The 16,644-nt window shown below is 40.7% G+C and overlaps 2 protein-coding genes across 2 annotated transcripts in view; one reads left to right on the top strand and one right to left on the bottom strand.

Moving 5' to 3' along the window:
- The window catches only part of LAMA1 (laminin subunit alpha 1), an 89,687-nt gene extending 80,229 nt beyond the window's left edge, over positions 1–9,458 (top strand). The window contains exons 54-63 of the mRNA XM_083748297.1: positions 23–174; positions 703–888; positions 1,812–1,974; positions 2,324–2,436; positions 3,092–3,281; positions 3,700–3,858; positions 4,935–5,088; positions 5,897–6,030; positions 7,975–8,197; positions 9,108–9,458. Of these exons, the coding sequence (XP_083604423.1) occupies positions 23–174; positions 703–888; positions 1,812–1,974; positions 2,324–2,436; positions 3,092–3,281; positions 3,700–3,858; positions 4,935–5,088; positions 5,897–6,030; positions 7,975–8,197; positions 9,108–9,268 (1,635 nt within the window). The 3' untranslated portion in view covers positions 9,269–9,458. The remainder of the gene's footprint in view (positions 1–22; positions 175–702; positions 889–1,811; positions 1,975–2,323; positions 2,437–3,091; positions 3,282–3,699; positions 3,859–4,934; positions 5,089–5,896; positions 6,031–7,974; positions 8,198–9,107) is intronic.
- Positions 9,459–11,040: 1,582 nt separating this feature from the next.
- Positions 11,041–16,644, bottom strand: part of ARHGAP28 (Rho GTPase activating protein 28) — a 60,920-nt gene continuing 55,316 nt past the window's right edge. The window contains exons 15-16 of the mRNA XM_083748331.1: positions 14,545–15,895; positions 11,041–14,075 (exon numbers count right to left, since the gene is read on the bottom strand). Of these exons, the coding sequence (XP_083604457.1) occupies positions 15,804–15,895 (92 nt within the window). The 3' untranslated portion in view covers positions 11,041–14,075; positions 14,545–15,803. The remainder of the gene's footprint in view (positions 14,076–14,544; positions 15,896–16,644) is intronic.

The following is a 16,644-nucleotide window of genomic DNA, read 5'->3' as shown; positions in this document are numbered from 1 at the left end:
TGATCTTCTCCATCTTTCTCAGCCCTTTTTCTCCATCATGTTGGTCAATGGCCATCTGGCAGTGCATGTCAATGCTGGGGACAGAGCAAGTACAAGAAAGGTCCTCGTTGAGTCTGCTAATGGAACTTACAGCGATGGACGAGAACATTCGGTCATCCTGACTCGGAATAAGAGGTAGAAGCTGAATCACTTGTTTAATTAAGGCCTGTTGTCAAGTTTACCATGTTCCCTAAAGAACAGGCTTAATTTAGTTTAGTTTATTTCAGTAGAATAACCACAGTTGTGTTTTTCTGCTGTTAATGGAGAAGTTGTGATTTATATGGTAATTGCATACACTGCAGAGCCTCTGATTAAGTTGTGCATGGATGCTCCCTTGAAATTGCTAGACAGTTTGGCCAACAGGGAGAATCATGCCAAGTACTGATACAAGAAGTACACACGCAATTAGCTATTTTATTTATTAGATGGAGAAACATATAAATCCAATGTTTTATGAGACACCTACAACTGAATTAGTGCTAGAAATTAATTGGAATGCTACGGAATATACCTGGTCTGCCACACAATCAGGACTGCAAGATAGGAGAACCACCATTATTTCTGGTTCATTTACTGTTGATTCTTCACTATTATTGTTCTTAAATCAGACATTTTTTTAATTGGATAATAGTTCACTTTGTGGTGTTTTCTTCTTCTTTCCAGGATTATAACTGTCCAGGTGGATGAAAGTAGCCCTGCAGAAATTAGGCTTGGCCCATTGGCAGAAACTAGGCCAATGAATATATCCAACTTCTTCATTGGTGGGATTCCTGCAGGAGAAGGCATTTTAGGACTAAAGATGGCAGGCTCTTTCTATGGCTGTGTAACCAACTTGATATTTAATATGGAGTAAGTTTATTACCGTATTTTTTGTCCCATAGGACGCTCCGTCCCATAGGACGCACCTACTTTTTTGGGGGGGAAAATAAAGGGAAAAAAAATTCCTTTATTTCCCCCCCCCCAAACCAGGTCGGGGAACAGTGGGATGGCGGTGCTGCGCCTCCCCGCTGTCCCCCGAGCTTGTGGGGCTGGCCCATGTCTGCCTGGCGCGAGGGGCGCTCTGCTTCAGGGCGCCCCGTGCGTCGGGCGGCAGGCTACAGTCCGCAGCATGGGGAGCCCTCTGTTTCAGGGCGCCCCACGGGCCCCCTGGGTGCGCAAGGCTTGCCAACACCAGCGCGGAGCACGGGGCGTCCTCCGAAGGGCGCCCCGTGCTCCGCACTGCCAGCTGCCGCCCGCAAGCCTTGCGCTCTCGGGGGGAGATCCCCTGGGTGCGCAAAGCTGGCCAACACCAGCGCGGAGCACGGGGCGTCCTCCGAAGGGCGCCCCGTGCTCCGCGCTGCCAGCTGCCGCCCGCAAGCCTTGCGCTCTCGGGGGGAGATTATGTTGCCCCTCTGTAGCTGCTTGCAAGTATTCTCTGGGTACAACGGTTGCTTGCTGGTGGAGATGTGTGTCATGTCACAGGAAAACATGCAGGTGTCAAGTTTTGCCTCACTTTGTTTAAAGTTGCAACGAAGTCCAGAATCACAGCTGATTGTTATAGAGGATGGGTCCTGGGTGGAACAGAGAACAGGCAAAACCTGTAGATGTTGCACCCAAAACACATAATTGTGGAGATGCCTGACTAGTGTCAATAAACGTGAGGGCTCTTTTGAATTTCACATAGGGAGTTTTTATAAGCGCTTTGATAGTATGCACAGTGGACCTGTTAACAGTGGCTCTGTTTCTTGTGTGTTTCATTGAAATAAATAAATTGTTCTTTCTTTAAAACCCAGACTTCTGGATTTCACCACTGCAGTGAGGTATGAAGGTGTTGATATGGATAGCTGCTTCCTTTGGGAGAGGCCTAGGCCTACCATCCAGCCAGAAGACATTGAGATCCTTCCTGAGATGCAGATGATGCCAATTTCTTACAGGCCTCTTGCAGAAATTAAGAAAGTATGTGGTTGAAATCTAATCAGCCTTTTCCTCCATGGCAAGACCTGACCTGGAAATATGAGAGGTGTTAAGAGAGACAAAGGGCGGGGGGAGAAGCAGGGTGCCAAAATGACCTGCAAAGGGCTTGCCACTTCTGAATCCAGTTCCCCAGCCCTGATCTAAACCTACAGCTCTTGTTTGCAAAGATGAAAGTTGTGTCATTTCTGCCTGGGTTCTGATAATGTTATCTTTGCTTGAATTTTATACTTGTGATTTATATATTGTGAGGCATCAGCACTCAGGTGAAAAACTAAGCAAAGCAATGCTTGGATGCAAGGGGTGGGATTTTAACTAATATTTTCTTTAATAGAAACCTTGTGCAGAGGATGAAATACTGAAGTATGTTTCTGGCGCTCATCAGTTTGGTCTTGCAAGGAACAGCCACTTGATGCTTCTTTTCAATCAGTCCACTGTAAGAAAAAAGTAGGTATATTTTGCTATGATTAATTGTAATTTTAAAAAATTAAATGGCGCTTTTAAACATGCAAAATGCCTAACAACATGTGAGATGGGCCATCATTCCGGTTTCACAGGGCGCTATTGAATAAAAGTTTAGAAAGGTTTAATTCCACTGATTTGTAGGAAAGTTAAGCAAGTATGTATCTCTCTTTGGGATAAGCTAAAGCAGTTAGTTTTAAAGGGTATGGGTGTGTTAAAGTCTGTGCACCAGAGACACTTGGAGGGCAGTCCTTCTCCACAGGAAAGCTCCTCCCTCAATGGAGACAGGCAGGATCCAGAATCTTCCGTCTTCCTCAGTGGAAGATTGGTTGGTTCAACAGCAGCTGCTGAGAACATAGCCATTTATCTTCATGTTCACTAACTCTTGTCTTGTTTCCACCTTCCTCTTCTTTACCTCACTTCCCTTCCTTACTGGTTCTCACACCACCTGCCTTCACCTTCCTTCCTTACCTGTGGCACTCTAGCCACAAGCAGAGAATAGATGTGATGGTGTTTCATTTTCTATATCATGGGCATACCATACTTGCACCAATCTCTTCCTCTGGAGAGCTTAGAACAGTTTCCATTGGGGTTTCTATTGGCTTCCAAGCTCTGATCAATTTCATGTTTCCTCCCCTAGGCTTTCTGTGCAGTTGAACCTCAGGACTTTTGCTTCTAGTGGCCTGATATATTACATGACTCACCAAAAGCAGGTCGATTATGCAGCCCTTCAGCTACAAGGGGGAAAGCTTTATTTTTCATTTGACCTTGGAAAGGGTCGGGCAGTAGCCTTTCATGGAGCAATCGTCAGTGATGGGAAATGGCATACGGTAGGTGGGCCAAATGCCTGCATTCAGCCTTGTCTTAGGTCTGGGTCTCCTGCCTTTCTCACATATTTTCTTATGTTGGAAAAATAATTCCCGATTAAGTATTCTCCTCTTGCACTATTTCAAAACTTTTCATTATCTGCATGTCGGTATTTTTAAAATAAAAATAAATTTCTCATTAAATGCATGGTATCTTTTGCATTTCTTTACTAATGCACTGTGCATTAAGTTATCCAAAGGCAATAATTTGCTGCAAAAATGTAGTAAATAAAGATTGCATTGATGTCTAGCATTGGAAGAAGCAGAAAACTTAAAATAGTCATGCTCGTCCCACACAATATATGGAACCCTATTCTTAATTGGATGTTTCCTAGTCTTAACTATTGGTGTCATCTTACAAATATTGTATCTTATCTTATAGGTGAAGACAGAGTATACTAAAAGGAAAGGTGTTGTCATAGTTGATGGGCAGGAATCTGCAGCTGTAAATGTTCCGGGAGATGGAAACACATTGGATGTGGATGGGAAGCTGTACCTAGGGGGCTTACCCTCGGCTTATGCAGCCAAGAAAATGGGAAATGTAAGCTTTTTCTCTTTAATTGTCCTTTATGTCTATTGTCTGCCAGGCAAATCAGGCTGCATAACAGCATTCTGAAAGAAAACAACAATTTGTAGTGCATTGAAACACAAAATCCGTGCAGGAATCGTTGCACACCAATGACTTGTCAATATCAGATGTTGATATCAGCACCATGGAAGTTTTGGTGCTTTTATACCATTGTTCATCCCTCTCACCTCTTAGGTCTCAATGTGTTTAAAGTATGCAAGTCCTTTGAAGCAGTGATTTCTACCTAAGCTTTGCAAAGTGTATCAGTGTCTGAAACAAGCAGCTTCAGCTTTCACTGTGTCTGCAATAAGTAGGAGCTTGTTCATAGCCATAACAAAAGCAGTATGACATTTCTGAACAGTGAAAAATGTACCCTGTAACCAGGTGGGGGCTCCCAACATTATTTCTCAAATTAAATTAACTTCTGGTGGTCTGACTTTTATCCCAGCAGTGGTGCTGGCAAGAAGGGAGAATTAACTCTTTCCTACATCCTGTTTTCTGAATTCCCCTCTCCCTCTATTTCAGTAGCCATCAAGGAAAAAATGTAGGTATTTGTATTGTGTATGTGTTTTTCCTGCTGTGGAGCTAATAACAGGATTCAGTTTAATTTAGAAATTCACATTTCAGCCCAAAAGTAGGATTATTGATCTGTTTTTATCTATTACATTTTTTTATTCTGCCTTTTGCTCAAGCTCAGATATCTGGTTTTCCTCCCCATTTTATTCTCACAACAATCTTGTGAAGTAGGCTAGGCTTAGAGACTGTGACAGGCCCAAGATTACCCAGCAACCTTCATTGCTTAGTAGAAACGTGAACCCTGGACTCCTCAGTGCTGGTCTGGCTCACTAACCACCCTGGCACTTTGGTTTGTTTACAGTCTGGACACACATTATGTGCATTTATGCTGTTTCTTTTCTTTTTATGTGCTCACAGCTGTGTTACTAACCCTGATCTTCAGTGACTTATAGTTCTGAAGCAGTAAGGTTTTGCAGTGTGTATGTGTGTGAGATGTATGTACTGCATTAATCATGAAACTGAATTGTTTGCAGATTACTCACAGTATTCCTGCATGTATTGGTGGAGTAACCATTAATAGCAAACAAATGGACAAAGAGAGCCCAGTCTCAAATTTTGCTGTGAATAAATGTTACGTTGCAGCCCAGGAAGGAACGTTTTTTGATGGAAGTGGTTTTGCTGCCCTTGGTAAGCAACAGATTGTTTTGCAAACCTTTTTCCCCAAGCAAAAATGAAATAATACAGTAATATTCCATTATTCTACACTTCCACTCCTGTATTGATCCCCTGCTCCAGTTTTGCTGATTCCCTACTGATAATATGTAAACAGCTATTGCTTAATTCTGAAACATAATTACTTAATTGATCACATTTCAAGTAACTATTGGTCAGAAAGAAAAATAATAATTGTATTACTAACCATGGAGCAAGTAAAAGCTTTACAATATAGCAAAATTTAGAGGAAGCTTTAATTTGTACTTTCTCCTACAAAACCAAGCCACTTAGCCATTATTTTACATTGGAAGTGTGTCAGGAGGTAACCCATCCTGTCTCAACAGCTGTTTCTGAGCCACTTTTTAGAAGCATTGATCTATTATAAAATGGATTCTTATCTGGTGTACCTGAAATGTTTTGGGCTACAACTTTCATCAGCCCCAGCCAGCAATAGGGGAAATGACTTTTTGTAGATAGGTTTCACACCATTCGATCAAAGCCCTATTTAACAAACAACCAAAGACTATAAAATACAACAGCATCATGCACGTATATGTTCTGAGAAGTACCGGTAATTTGTATTGTGACTACCCAAGAACTTTTCAGCAGTGTGTATCTTCCACAGTCCAAATGTGTACCTACTTTTACCCACATAATCAAAATTACATCTTTGGGTATGGTGCAAATATTGGATTGCGTCTAATGCAACGCTATATGAACATGACATCAGAGGAAGGATTACTGACTCCCAACTTTGTTATTTCTCTCTCTTTTTAAATAGTTAAGGAAGGCTACAAAGTCCGATCTGACGTTAATGTTACATTTGAGTTCCGCACCACAGCTCTCAATGGAGTTCTTCTGGGAATTAGTAGCGCTAAAGTAGATGCCATTGGACTGGAAATAGTTAATGGCAAGGTGAGTTATAAGGTCGTGTGAAAATGTGCTTGTTAATCAATCTTGACAAATCTGGCAGGGGTCTGTTAATAACAATCAAGGAAAATGCATGTGTAATGTGTAATGCTGGAAGAAGAAGCTGGGTCAGTTATTAATATGTGACAGGAAAATGTTGAATGCAGAATTTGTTGTGAATGTAGGTTTGTCCGCTAGTTAGCTAGTATGTTTTAGCTATCTCCGTGAATCATACTTCCGTGTTCTCCTACACTGGTGTTTCCTCCCCATTCGCCTCATTCTGAGTATAATGCTTATTTCACAACCATCTATTTGGGGACTTTAATTAAACAATGAGGAAGTTAAGGTCTCTAAAATAAGATGATGAAAAATGTGAAAGGTTTTTTTAAAAAAACAAAACACCCGTTAGACATAAATTCCATGGCTATCGTTTTATAAATATATCCATAATAAACCTGAGAAGCCTTAAACTTAATTATTTAAGCTGTTTTGTCAGATAATACATTGCAAATGAAGGAAAGCATAAACCATCTTGAGAACCGTCAAAATACATCTAAACAGTTTCAATGAAGCCATCTTCAAAGTACTATTTTAGGTTCCTAGGAATTTTTTCCATTAAACGAAGCTTTTGTGGAATAACTTGAACCCTCTATTACCTCTCTCTGTTTCCTCTGTCCCTTTTTTCTCCTTTGCGCTTTTCAGCTTATATTAAGTGGGATGAGGGGAGGCTTTTGAGTGTGATCAAATTCATTAATGAATACGTTTCCACACAGAAGGTCAGAAAAGGGGACAACTGTTTCATGGTTTTACCTCCTAGAAAGTTTTGTTAGATCAGGAGAAAGATTAATTTTCCATCGTGGTAAGTACAGGGGATTAGATATGGGCTTTGATGATGCCCCCAACTCTGGGGCAGCCCTCCCACCTGATCTGCCCAGAGTGTGCAGTTGTCCTATTCAGCCCTGCTTACTGCTAGCTTGTGCTCATCAAGAACTGCCTTTTCCTTAGTCACTAGTGAGTCACGGCCACTTTGGCTCCTCTCCCACCAATAAACACTCATATGAAGGATGTTGATGTAGCAGCAGTAACACTAGCCTTGCCAAGGAAGCCTATTGCAATGCTTCACCCCACCCCACACCCAGCATGAGCCTTCAGCTGGCATCTATCTAGATTCCAAGGAACTCCCCAGCCCCTTAGGGAGCCATCTTGACTGATGACAGTGATGATTCCCATTTATGAGTTGCCTCCTATGCAGCATATCAACGTGATCTTGCAATATAATAAAAACACATACAAAACAATTGCACACATAGAGCCAGTTAACAGCAAGTACGTATATGAAAACAGTTTCAGACCAATCCGGACACCAGTTGGGATAAGAATCTCTGCTTAGAAGGCTTGTTGAAAGAGAAAAGTCTTCAATACATGCCAAAAGGAAAATAGAGGTAGCACGTATCTTATATTTATTGGGATGGATTTCTAAAGGTTAGGTGCTGCGACACTAAAGGCCTGATTCTGACATTGTGTGGAGTGGTATGTGCAAGATGCCCTTTCCTGCAGAGAACAGGGATCAGATGGAGATAGAAGAAATGAGGCAATAGTTTAGTTTCTAACATAATAATTCCTAGGAGAGAAGGCACCCCGCATGCTAGAGTTATCCTTTAAGGCAGAGTGTTGATCCATCACAAACCCTTAGCCTGGGTTAGAAAAGGCAATTGGGTAGGACTCTAAAAATAGGGATGGCTCCTGGGAGGCTAGTTTGGCCTCTTCCTGATAGGGAATAGTCTCTTGGGCATTACATACTGCTCAACTGTCAAAGCTTTGAATGAGTTACCAACCATTTGGTTAAAATGAAAACTTTCCCACATAATTATTCAGAAATTTGTTATATTTAAAAGAACAAATCTTTTTCTTGCCTTCTTTTATTATTGTTGCATGGCTGCTGCTGTGTAGGTTTTATTCAGTGTCAACAACGGAGCTGGTAGAATAACAGCTACCTATGAGCCCAAAGGCACAACTGGTCTGTGTGATGGACTGTGGCATAAACTCCAAGCAAACAAAAGCAAGCATCGTATTGCTTTGATAGTTGATGGAAACTTGGTTCAGACTGACAATCCACATACACACTCCACCTCTGCAGATACGAACAACCCTATTTATGTTGGAGGGTATCCTGGTATGTTGCTTTCCTCATTTTCAAAATGCAGAATTATTATTTTTTTACTCATTATATTTTCATCACACCCTTGGTTTGTGTTCTGGCTGACTGGTGGTGCAAATGCCATAAAGCAGCATGAAGTTGGTAAAGTTAGAGAATGTCCTGCTTGATAATTTATTTTCCCATCTCCTCAGAATCTGGTTCAAGCCAGGTTGGGGCTTCATATGAATTAGCAGCTACGTATAAGGGGTGGTGCTGTGGGTTAAACCACTGACCCTAGGGCTTGCCAATCAAAAGGTCGGTGGTTTGAATCCCCACGACGGGGTGAGCTCCCGTTGCTCGGTCCCTGCTCCTGCCAACCTAGCAGTTCGAAAGCACATCAAAGTGCAAGTAGATAAATAGGTACTGCTCCAGCGGGAAGGTAAACGGCATTTCTGTGCGCTGTTCTGGTTTGCCAGAAGCGGCTTAGTCATGCTGGCCATGACCCGGAAGCTGTACACCGACTCCCTCGGCCAATAAAGCGAGATGAGCACTGCAACCCCAGAGTCGTCTGTGACTGGACCTAAAGGTCAGGGGTCCCTTTACCTTTTTTTTATAAGCCCATTTAGGACCCATCATGGGTATAGGCACTCCCTACAGTCCCCAAATTGCTGTCTGGTAAAACTAGTGCTGTGGCAGAAGGCCTGTTTCTCTCCCACCCTTTAGTCTGGAGTTTCCTTTGTGCATATAGACCCCTTGGGTCCTGCAATGGAAATCCTGTTGACGGTAAAGGGGAGAGGAGAACTACTGCAGGCTGTGAGGGGTTTTTTTTTACTTGGTAGTGTACAATCGAGGACTTACTGGAAGCTGTCAAGCCATTTCTAATGTACAATTTTAATCTCCTCCTAACAGCAAACAGGCTCACTGCGTTCTTTCATTTGTTTTCTAGCTGATGTAAAACAAAACTGCTTGACCAGTAAGAGCTCATTCCGAGGGTGTTTGAGAAACCTTATGCTGCTTAAAAGCCAACAGGCAGAAGCCTTTGACTTCAGTGAAGCCTTTGACCTGCATGGAGTTTTTCCACATTCCTGCCCTGGGGCTGAACAGTGAACAGTGATCTTTAGATGTTTCATCTGTTTTTAATGGAGGGAAAATGTTTTTAATGATAATCCTGGTCTCAGCGATATCCATGTATTTTCCAACTCAGGACAACTGTTTTTAACCAGAACTTCTACGATACCACATTTAATTTTTAAAGTCTCTTTGTACAACAGATACCTCTACTAAAATGTTAACAGCACTGAGTACTGGTTTTCATTTTGGGTGAAATTTGTTTCTTTCTCTCCCCACCCCCACCCAAAGTGTTTGCAGTGTATCTTCTGCTGATTTGTTTGACAGTATTTCATTTGGCATATATTGGTTTTTCTATAATAAAGCTATAAAATGGGGCACCATGCAGTAAAACATTATTTCAGGTTGTGTGTGTTTTGTAGCTGTAAAATGTGACTCAGAAAAAAATGTTAGGTAAAGGCACAAGCTGGAGGAATTTAGTAGGAAGTCAATGCTAAAATCTTGAGCAGATTCTGACCGTAGCATTTCAGTAAATCACATCTGAACGCTAGCGCTGAAAACTTCACACTGGTAATGCTGCTAGTAATTTGTATTCTGCATAGAAAAGAAGCTCAGCTGGAAGCTGAATATGTAAATTGCTCCCTAACACTTAGAGAGGGGCCCGGTTGCAGAGCCAGTTCTACTTGACCTATGCTGAACCAAGTCCATATCCTTAGTGGCCATTTGCTATGCAGATGCTCCCCATTTATATTGTAATGAAAGCACTGGAGGCATAATGCTAAGGTTCCTGTTGGTGCTGTGCACTTCTGCAGCCCTTGTCACAGACAGATGAGAGAGTTGGCAATCAGCAGAATCGCATGGTGCAACTTTTCCCTGGACTAGATAACATTTAGGATTGTAGGTGTGGAGGTTTGCATGTTTGAATGTTCTCCCACAAAAATGTCCTGCAAATAGAAAACTGTTGTGCTAAGGAGAAGCCTGGACAACAGATCTTCATCACAGAATCCTAGAGCTGGAAGGGATCACAAAGGTCATCTTGCCTAACCCCCCTGCAGTTCAGGAATCTTGCTGAATGTGGGGCTGGAACCCACAACCCTGATGCTCTACCAACTGAGCTATTTATACTTGCTGTGTTCTGGGAATGAGTTGCAGACAGTGCTGTTTTTCTGTTAACAACATTTTACATCCCTCTCCAGAGCATTTGTAACAATTGAGGCCCACAGATCTCATGTACTGCGTTCTGGAAGCCTCCGATTGGCAGGTCATCCATATAGCCTGGTGTCATTGGTTTACTTTTTGAAGTGGACTAGAAGATACAAAAGGTAAAAAAATCTTATTTGGATTACTTCATTCTTATTTGGTTTTATAACTATAGTTTCTAGTTATCAATTAGTAAAGCACCCATGTTTCCTTCAGAAGACTTAATAATGCTTAATGCAGCTGATATGAGATCACTGGTTTCCAGAAGTGAGGCTGCAATCCTACCCCCTTACATGGCAGTAAACCCCATTGAATTCAATGGGACTTCCATCTGAGTCAACATGGTTAGGGTTGCAGCCAAAGTCTGTAATAGCTGTTAGAATCTAAATTTATTCTGGGAGCACTCAACTAATTTGGAAAGCTTAATGTCTTCTTAAAGCCCCTTTTAAGGAGTTGATAGGCATGTTTGTTTGATTTTGAAGTGTAGGTTGGTTTTCTTTGTAGCAGATCACATCATGAACCATTAAGTAAATTCACTGGGATTAATTGTTCAAGCATAAGACAACATTTTCATGCCTGCAAAAATCCTGGCCATCTAATACACAAACAAGACACAACAAAGTATCTTATTTATTTGGTTTAGGAATACAAGATTAATCTAAGTAGGCCTATATATCAAGTCCTTTTTATGCATTTCACTTTTAAGTCACTCATTTTCAGGAAGCCATGTTTTAAATACAAGATGCAAGAAAGAATGTAAGAGGTTTAGTTGATAGCATTTTAATTGTTTTCCTGAATTAAGTACACACATGCTCTACTTTCTGAATCCTCTGTGTTTAGTCAGAATGCTGTAATCAAACATTCACAACAGATGGTCAATGAAAACAAATGCTAACAGATTTCATTTTAAAGGAGTGTTTAAATACTACTAGAGTATTATTATTTTTTAAGGACTGCTTTAAAAAGTGATATGCCTCTGACATTAGTTTCCAGCTGAATTCAGTATGAACAGAAATGAAAGTGCAGAGGTTGGTTTTTTTAATCTAGTACAATACTTAAGACACTTAATACGTTAAACGTTAGCTAAAGTCCAGATTTAACCATGGAAAAGAACACATAAAAACTGCAGAATTATAGCTTCCCCTCCCTATATAATAGAAAAATGGATGTTGCAATAGAAGGGAATGCCTGCAGCTATACAAATATTAGAATCTGGGGTGGGGCATCTTTGCCTTCTGTCTAATGAATTTGAGGAAAAGAGCAGCCAATGCACACTTGCCTTCATGCAGCCAGGACAACAGCAGTGTGTAGGTGCAGGTCACTAGCTGTACCTGCTGTCAGCTAGGCTGAAGGGAAGCAAGCAGCTTTTTGTTTGTTTCTCTTTACTTGCTTCTCTCTAGTCTGGGGCCTATATGATAGGTGGGGGGAAATTGGGTTGTGGGGATAAGAACCATTAGGAACATTACCCCAATTTCACTTTCCACCTAAGATAATATATGGTAGAAGTGATACTGTTTGCTTGCAACTTAAAGTTGCTTGCAACTATACATTTTGGAAAGTTGTTAAGATATCGTAACCAAATTTTGCATGATGCTTCCTGAGATCAAGGAGCAGGCTTTTTCATCCATGTTAGATGAATCAAGATGGCCTCGTGAACCTTTTAAAACTGCACTTATTTTAACCACTGATGTCAGAACTGCAGTGGTTTTTTTTGGTTCCTCAGAATTCCTAAGGAAGGCCAGGTGTGCAAGGCTGTTAGTGTTTATAAAAAGAACAAAGCTGGTTTGATTATGAGAATAATTTGCCCACCTCTCCTGGGGTCCTTTAACTGGCAATGGGAGAGTATCCTTTGCAGCTTAAGAACTGACCAAATTGACAGCTAGAGCTCTCCAGTATATGTTTACTTCCATCCCAGTGTCTGTCTTCCACTGAGGAAAGTTTTGTAGTTTCTGATGCACTGTGGGGTAGGTTAGAAGAGGCAAGTGTGGTTGGCACAGCACCTTTCCAGTTGTGCTGCCCCATCTTGACCCTGATCCTGTTGTGGAAAGTGAATGGCTCAGTTGAGAAACTGGGTTCAAATCTTCCACAGGGTAAAAAGGAAAATATGGGAAGATGGCTCTTTCCATGACCATACAGATATGAGTAGTTGACAAACTGAAATGGAAAGCATTGGAAAGAAGCACTGGTGGAAAATACTTGGTCATGTGCAGAGAGGCAAATAGTGGCACAGGAAATAAACACTGATATAGTTCCAGCTGATTGAAAGTTGGGTAGTTAGATAAAAGACAGCCATTGTGTGAACCAGATAGCACTTCATGACACTGAAGGGAAAAGAGCTTCGGCTGTTAAAAACACACAGATAAGCTATAAAAAAATGAACATCAAAAAAGACCAGGTTGGAAAGGTAGAGTCAAGAGCGGAAAATGCATTCTCTTAACCTTGCCTTTCACTCCTGTGGCAATTTAGCACAGGTTCATACATGCAAATAAGAATTATTAAGAAGTCAGTAAGCTTGTAGTGAAGGGAAAGTAGAACCCACAAGCTGAATGTCCCCACATTTTGCCCCCAAGCTGTATGCACACCTCCAGAGGGGAAGTTCAGTTAGCACTGATCACATGTAGTGGGGAAGCGGCTGGTGAAATCCGCCCACCCCAATGAACAGCTGATCAGGGCAGACTGGGTATTTGGGTCCTTTCAGATTAAATGCAAAGGTGCTGAGCATGTATTAGTCTAAAAAAATAAAATAAAATAAAATACAATGAGGTAGTTTGCACTGTTAAGACATGAGCAACTGATTGTTATAGAATGTTCCAGTACTTTGCTTGATCTTAGCCGAAAGGCTGAGAAGCCCTTTAAGACATTTATTCTGTTTTGTACAATCACAGGCTCTCCATTCACTCCTGGGCACACAACAAAGCTTTCTCTCCTGTCCCCTCCAACTCCCTGCATGCCTTCAAAATCAGCACATAAGGAGAGTCCTGCTGGTGCAGCATTGGATACAGCCCACGGAGTGTAAACTTTGTGCCATCTCTGCCTAATATCCCTCTAAATGTTTTGAATTGTCCCCCTATATCCAAAATATATGCTACATTGATTTCATTTAATGAAATCAATGGCATTCCCATTGTTCAATGCCATCCGGGGGAAAACTATGCCGAGGCCTATTGAGTTAGTGCACTTGCTAGTTATAGCTCAAAATGCCCACCCTTCTTCCTTTCCATGGCCCACAGCCCAGCTTTTTAAGAGAAAACCAAACCACATTGAATTAACTGTGCAGTAAGTATTTGAATTTAAATGAGGTTCTGCTTTGCATCTTATGAGGTTTACCAAAAAAACCCACAAAAATCTTTCTACAGATAGGAATAAAAATGGAAATATAGATTCATGCTGCAGAACTAGCCTCCTATTGCAACCATCAGTCAGTTAATACCTCTCATTGGACATCCAAATTTATCCCTAAATCTATTTAATTCAACTTAATTCAAGGCCTGATTCAGCCCACATTAGGCACTTTTCTTTTTCTTGTTATTCAAGAGATTTAAACACATACTCAATTCTCCAGTTAAAAGTGCTCAGTGTTGTCTGGATTTCCCCAAAGTTTATACACGTAGCCTTCAACGTTTTGAGACCTTTGCGATCTTCACGTCTCGCAGCTTGAAGAAGTCACACAATATCCTGAGAGATCCCACCCATCCTGCTCACAACCTCTTTGAACTGTTGCCTTCGAGCAGAAGATACAGGACAATGAAAACACGAACCACACGCCTTCTGAATAGTTTCTATCCAAGAGCTCTGATTGCACTAAATAATGATCTCAGGGCCAGTTGTAAGAAATAGCAAGCAGTGAGTAGTAAGGAATGAGATAGGTTTTAGGTTATGCTATGCTTCTAATAGGTTATGTTATATTTTGGATTATGTTATGTTCTAATAGATTATGTCTGAATAGGATGAGAGTGTTGGAGATACGTGCGAATGTGTATGTGAATGGGTGTCTTGGGTGTTTGATTTTCGTTGTTGTGTATACTGTGTATATACGGACAATGACAATAAATTTATCTATCTATCTATCTATCTATCTATCTATCTATCTATCTATCTATCTATCATCTATAAACGTGTCTGGGGACTCATTTCTCTTTTTTATCCATATATTTTTATGGTGATAGTGCTGCAGTTGTGATCTTAGATCAGGCTGGGACCTGATAGTGAAGGGGTAGCCAATGTGGAACTGACACCTTCTATTATCCTTAAGCTATTGATCATGCTGGCTAGTGGCTGATGAGAGCTGCAATCTGAAACATCTAATTCTGCAGTAATGGACCCTGACCCAACAGATGAAAACCAATGGTCTAAAATGCCTCTTACTAAAACCACACTTCATTAAGACTCTGATTAAAAGAATCTAAGATCACTTCTCCCATATTTCTATAAACATGAAAGAGAAGCCATTGTTTTAAACACCGTTGGTTCAAAATTAAAAGGCAAAAGAAATAAAAGGAGGAATGGGCACCTGTCAAAAAAGACATCACATTTCATAGGCTGAGAATGCTTAACAGTATGGCTGGTTTTTTAAAGCAGACTTGAAAATTTCATGAACAATCAAGGCCTCCATCTATCATTTAGTTCTTTCCAAGTGGTTCACGTGTAGCTCAATCAATAGCACAGTATGTGAAATGAATGTGTTACAAATCAACTTGTATTATTTGTTACACATTAATTTGAACACTGGTAAAATCAGAGAAATGCCATTAAAATGCTGAATAGCTATACGTTTATATACATGCACAGTAAATTAACAGTAAAAAAAAATGCCTTTACACAGTAGTTTCCCCCTTCTCATTGGCAGTAGTAATAAGAACTGAGGCACAGGTATTAACATTTGACAATAAAAGCTTTCCTTTCAACATGAATAAGTTGTCACAGAATTTTGGCACTGCCTTTTTCCATATTGAATGATACTTCCTCTTTTCCTCTGACCATCTTGTTATTAGTGGTTCATCCTTTGTCTCCTGGGAGGCCTCAGAATTTCTTCCATATAAAAGGCAGGTGGCAAGATAGGGAACAAAATCCAGTTTTTTATATTCTGTTAAACAAAAAGTTCTATCTATATTCCTTCATGTCAGTTGAAACAGGCACCAGTAAAACCAGTATTAAAATGTACTCATTTCAAAATAAATTATTATAACAAACCCTAAGGTTGGGTTGAATGATGCATTGGAAGGGACAATATTATAAAATATGTTCAGAAGATCATGCAGAGTAGCAACTACTTTGGTTTCATCCTTAGCAAGATGGCTCTTCTTCATGTGGAAGCTTTCCAACCATCCTTTGGGCATTTTCAGAAGTGATTTGCCAAGGTGTCTTTTTACAAGTTTCAACTTATTTTTGGTTTTATCACCCATTCCGCTTGAGGATTTGCATGGTAAACATCCAGCATGTAAGCATCTGGATCCAAACAGTGCTGTCCTGAAAGAAACATAGGATTAAAAAAAGAGTTTTTAGCTTTGTTTATAAACTGTGTTAGATTTTTATAATTTGGGGACAGGGAACCTGTAGCACGTTGTATACTGCTTGGGAGTACAACTGTCGTCAGCCCCCACCAGAAGGCTAATAGTCAAGAATGACAAGAGCTGCAGTTCAGCAACAACTGGAAGGCCACAGATTTCCTTCTCCCTGATCCAATATAAATCCTCCATAGCTGTAATGTGTGAATTCTACATTTCCTGAAATATCTCCTTTTGCCTTTGAATGATGCTCGAAATGCAGTAAAACCATCAGGGTACAGGAACTCCCATAACTGCAGTAAACGCCACAAATATTTATCTGCTGGCCTTGTAGTTTCTGTTTGAACTGGGGACTCTCTAAACAGTTAAAATGTGTTCCAATCACATTTTAGGTTTTAGGAAAAACGGGGATTGGGGCATAAGGAAGAACAAATTCATTTTCTGTGCAATAAATGGACATACGTAAAGGTCTTAAGGGTGTTCCTGCAGACACATAGAAAATAAAAAATTGCACTCTTCCTACCTGTCCCTCAACAAAGCCTGTGAGCAAGAAGTTCTATTTGTTTTTTCATCTTTCACATTCCAAACATATCTTAACGTTTAAAAACTACAACATTATGTACCGTATTTTTTACACCATAACACTCACTTTTTTCCTCCTAGCAAGTAAGGGGAAATGTCTGTGCATGTTATGGAGCGAATGCCTGCGGG

This window comes from Podarcis gaigeae (genome assembly GCF_964106915.1).
Source record: "Podarcis gaigeae genome assembly, chromosome: 7".
NCBI classification, from domain to species: domain Eukaryota; kingdom Metazoa; phylum Chordata; class Lepidosauria; order Squamata; family Lacertidae; genus Podarcis; species Podarcis gaigeae.
Note: the sequence above shows the minus strand (reverse complement) of the source record. Positions and strands in the feature narration are given on the sequence as shown.